Below are 4117 nucleotides of genomic sequence, written 5' to 3'. Positions count from 1 at the left end.
TGTATTTAAAAATATACAGGTACATACCTATTTATTTATACATGTATTCACACACAGGTTTTTGTAATTATTAATTACTGTAGGTGCACTCATGTGTGTGTTCAAAGGCTACATGCTAAACACTCAAGTTGTAAAAACATAACTAATCTCAAACTCAAAATAGATTTTTTTTTTTTTGAGAGAAAGATAGCATGCTACTCGCTTCGTTTATTTCATTTAAAAATAAATTTAGCTGGAAATGTGAATCGATCAACTAGAATTCGAACTTGGGTCTCGGATACCAACCACCAACCCCTTTTGCCACTTATGCTAGGGACGGTCTGTTCAAACTCAAAATAGATAATCTCTAGTGATTAGATGATAACATAAGTTTTTCACTTAACATATACATATTAAATTTTTATATAATGTAAGATAAGTCTATAAAGAGAGAGAGTCGAACTGCAATACTTTTAAAGATATTTGGTTTGATACTTTTGTAATTTTTTTTTTTTGCATTTTGTGTATCCATTTTGAAATTTTATGCATTATTAATTGTTATTCATTTAAATCACATCCGCGCAATGCACATTAAAATTCCTTTTCGTTAGGCGCATGTGCAAGGCCATCTAAAGCAAGCCTAACAAGCAAGGGAACGAAAAATCGGCGCCCAACTTTTGAATGTATAACTTAGCATTTCTCTTAAACGCTTTACAAACAAGTAGTACATGTATATTTTTTTAATACGATCATCATACACAATTAATGCAGCAGTAGCACAGCTGCTTTCCCATGAATCTTCTCCTCTTTTTTTTCTTTTTTCTTTTTTCTTTTTTGTTTTTTTATCCCCACCCACCCATAGCATAAGTTGACCCACACCCATGAAGTCCCATTTTTCAAACACACCAACCTAACCAATATTTGGCCCCTCTCTATCTCAACTCAACCAGATAATACCTCTCTTCCACCTTATATATATATACCCCTCTTCTCTTCTCTTCATCCAACTTGTATATATATATAGCATCATATATCCATTCTCTTTTACAAGCCAAAAAAGAGTTAATGGAGGGCAGTTGCATAGAGGAAGAAGTGGATAAGCGTCCTTCGCCGTTGCGGCCGCCTTCGATGCCGCTGGAGCGGGTGGGGAGTGGCGCAAGCGTAGTTCTCGATCCGGAGGGCGGCGGCGGAGGCGGAGGCGGAGGCGGAGGCGGAGGCGGCGGGCACGAGGCGGAGTCGCGGAAGCTGCCGTCGTCCAAGTATAAGGGGGTGGTGCCGCAGCCGAACGGGCGGTGGGGGGCGCAGATCTACGAGAAGCACCAGCGGGTGTGGCTCGGCACGTTCAACGCCGAGGCGGAGGCGGCGCGCGCGTACGACGTCGCCGCGCAGCGCTTCCGCGGCCGCGACGCCGTCACGAACTTCCGCCCGCTGTCCGACACCGACGACGGCGACGGCGCCTCCGAGCTGCTCTTCCTCTCCTCGCACTCCAAGGCCGAGATCGTCGACATGCTGCGGAAGCACACCTACCGCGACGAGCTCCGGCAGAGCCGCCGGGCGCTCGGGCCGGCCGCCGCCGCCGCCGCCGCCGGGCAGAAGGCGTGCCGCGGCGGCGGGAATTACGGCTCCGGCGGCCGCGACCACCTCTTCGAGAAGGCCGTCACGCCGAGCGACGTCGGCAAGCTGAACCGTCTGGTCATCCCCAAGCAGCACGCAGAGAAGCACTTCCCTTTGCAGGTACGTACTTGCTGCTGCTCCTGCTGCTGGTAATTAAAACACCATTCTCTAACAGCTCACGACTATTATTATTATTGTTGTAGTGTATGTTTGGCTTCGCTTCTGATTTATTGGTTATTTACTCAGGTTGTCGGAAGCGCTTCTCCCCCAACGGCGACAGTGGCAGCGGCGGCGGCGATGGCGACGGCGACGTGCAAGGGGGTGTTGCTAAATTTCGAGGACGCGGCGGGGAAGGTGTGGCGATTCCGTTACTCGTACTGGAACAGTAGCCAAAGCTATGTGCTTACGAAAGGGTGGAGCCGCTTCGTGAAGGAGAAGTCGCTCAAAGCGGGCGACGTCATCACCTTCCACCGGTCGACCGGGCCCGAGAAGCAGCTCTTCATCGACTACAAGCCCCGGTCCGCCTCGGCCGCCGCCGCCGCCGCCGCCGCCGCCGCCGGNGGACCGGCCGGTTCGGGTCGTGCGGCTCTTCGGCGTGAACCTGGTCGGGATCCCGGGCGAGGGGGAGGGGCGAGGGCTCGGCCAATGCGGCGGCGAGAAGCGGAGGAGAGCTGTCGACACGCTGACGTCATCCGCGCAGATGTTTAAGAAGCGATTTGTAGAGGCTTACGAATTGTAATATTAATTAATTAATCGGGCATTTTGTTTAATTACAATTAATTTTTAATCTTTTTCCCTTCTTTTTTCCTCTCTTTTTTTTTTTGTGGAGGTTGTTGTTGGGCTAGCTATATAAGTAGCTTGGTTTAGAACTTTAGATTTGTCCAACAGTGGAAGTGTATATTAATTAAAAATTAATGATAACGAACGTAATGATCAATTTTCACTTTTGACTAATTGTAATTTGGTTCCTGATCTTTTGCTTAGAGTGATTACTTTATGAATTTGTAAATTTTGTTGCAATTTCATCTCAGGTGTGTTCGTGTGTCCTTTTTTTTTTTTTTTTCTTAGTGGGAATAAAATTATGTTGAAAAATCTCTAACATATGTTATGAGCTCATGAGCTTCAAGTCCATCTCATTTGATGTGATGAGGGGACAAAGAAAATTCAACTTTGAAAGTATTTAGAAAATTGTACTTGGTATACTGTGTAGAGGATATCCTGGATATCATTATGTTTGGTTTTTTTTAAAAAAAATTTAATACGCATGTATATGAATATATACTTACATCCACATACTTGCATGCATAAATACAATGCATGCATGCATGTACATGCAAGTTGAAATGTAGACATTGGGAGCTTAATTATTTTGGATGGCATGTTGCAAGTTGCTTTTTTGATTATTTCCAATTGCGGTCAATGGGAATCTGGCAAACCATTTATCACCATGGAAAAAATCTCAAAAAAAATAGAAGAACCTATCTTCGAGAAGAGCATAAGAAAAATATTTTATATATTATATATAGTCTTTGCTGACTTATTAATATATTGCGAACACGATATTTTGAAACATAGATTGAACCAGCCTGTCTTGTTGGACCAATAGAGCCATGAACAAGTGTTTATTATATTTTAATAGAAAATCAAGCGAACAAAACAAATTAATTGCAGAATGTGATTAATAACATTTCTGGTTTATTGTCGGTTTTGATTTTTAAAATTTTAGTACCAAAGTTGAGTGTGAGAATGTTGTGTATGTTTTAAAGAAATATAACCAAAATGTTCTCAAACAATATACATATATCATATATAGCAGCATCAATTTTTGACATTTCCCTCTGTCTCTCTCTCTCTCTCTCTATATTTTGTGGTTAGGGAAAAATACAAATGAAGAGGAAACATTGAATAGAGGAAGCTTAGTTGGGTGGGTCAAGTAGCCACCACTTGCACCAGTGTTTTGATGGCAAAGCTGGCTTATTATTGGACTGGTCAAAAAGTCTACATACATAGCTTTTATTATTAACATACCCTTTATTCCAAGAAGTTTCTTATTAATTAGAACATGCTCTAGAGAGAGAGAGAGAGAGAGAGAGAGAGAGAGAGAGGAGGTGCCTGCTATTGAAGACCATTGACAATAGGCGCGTGTGGAAATTTGGGTATTGTGGATCATATCATAATTAATAATGAGAGCTATATATATATATATATAATATGTTTTGCTCCACACAGTAAAAAGAAAACAAAGAAAAAAGAAAGAGAAAAGAATATTGAATTGAGGACTTGGTCATATTCTTATGCATCTCATGTTGCATGTGGAAGACCTTCCATGCAGTCAAACATTTCCATATGGCGCAGATCTCAACATGGAAGTAGAAAATTAGAGGTGATTTGTTTAATCAACCCCTTAATTTATTTATATGGTTTATGCCAACTATATTTGCTTTGCTTAATATAGTAGGTAAATTAATTAAGTATTTCTCTTATATGCATGCAGGGGTGGCGCTATTGAGGGGCCCACAGTGGC

The 4117-nt window shown here is 42.5% G+C and overlaps 1 protein-coding gene across 1 annotated transcript; it reads left to right on the top strand.

The window, feature by feature from the left end:
- LOC109707256 (AP2/ERF and B3 domain-containing protein Os05g0549800-like) lies at positions 878-2602 on the top strand. Its single transcript, XM_020228405.1, is given in 3 exon segments — positions 878-1713; positions 1840-2163; positions 2165-2602. Coding segments are annotated over 3 exon segments (1161 nt in total). The 5' UTR covers positions 878-1044; the 3' UTR covers positions 2333-2602.

This window comes from Ananas comosus, linkage group 1, assembly GCF_001540865.1.
Source record: "Ananas comosus cultivar F153 linkage group 1, ASM154086v1, whole genome shotgun sequence".
Lineage (NCBI taxonomy): Eukaryota > Viridiplantae > Streptophyta > Magnoliopsida > Poales > Bromeliaceae > Ananas > Ananas comosus.
Note: the sequence above shows the minus strand (reverse complement) of the source record. Positions and strands in the feature narration are given on the sequence as shown.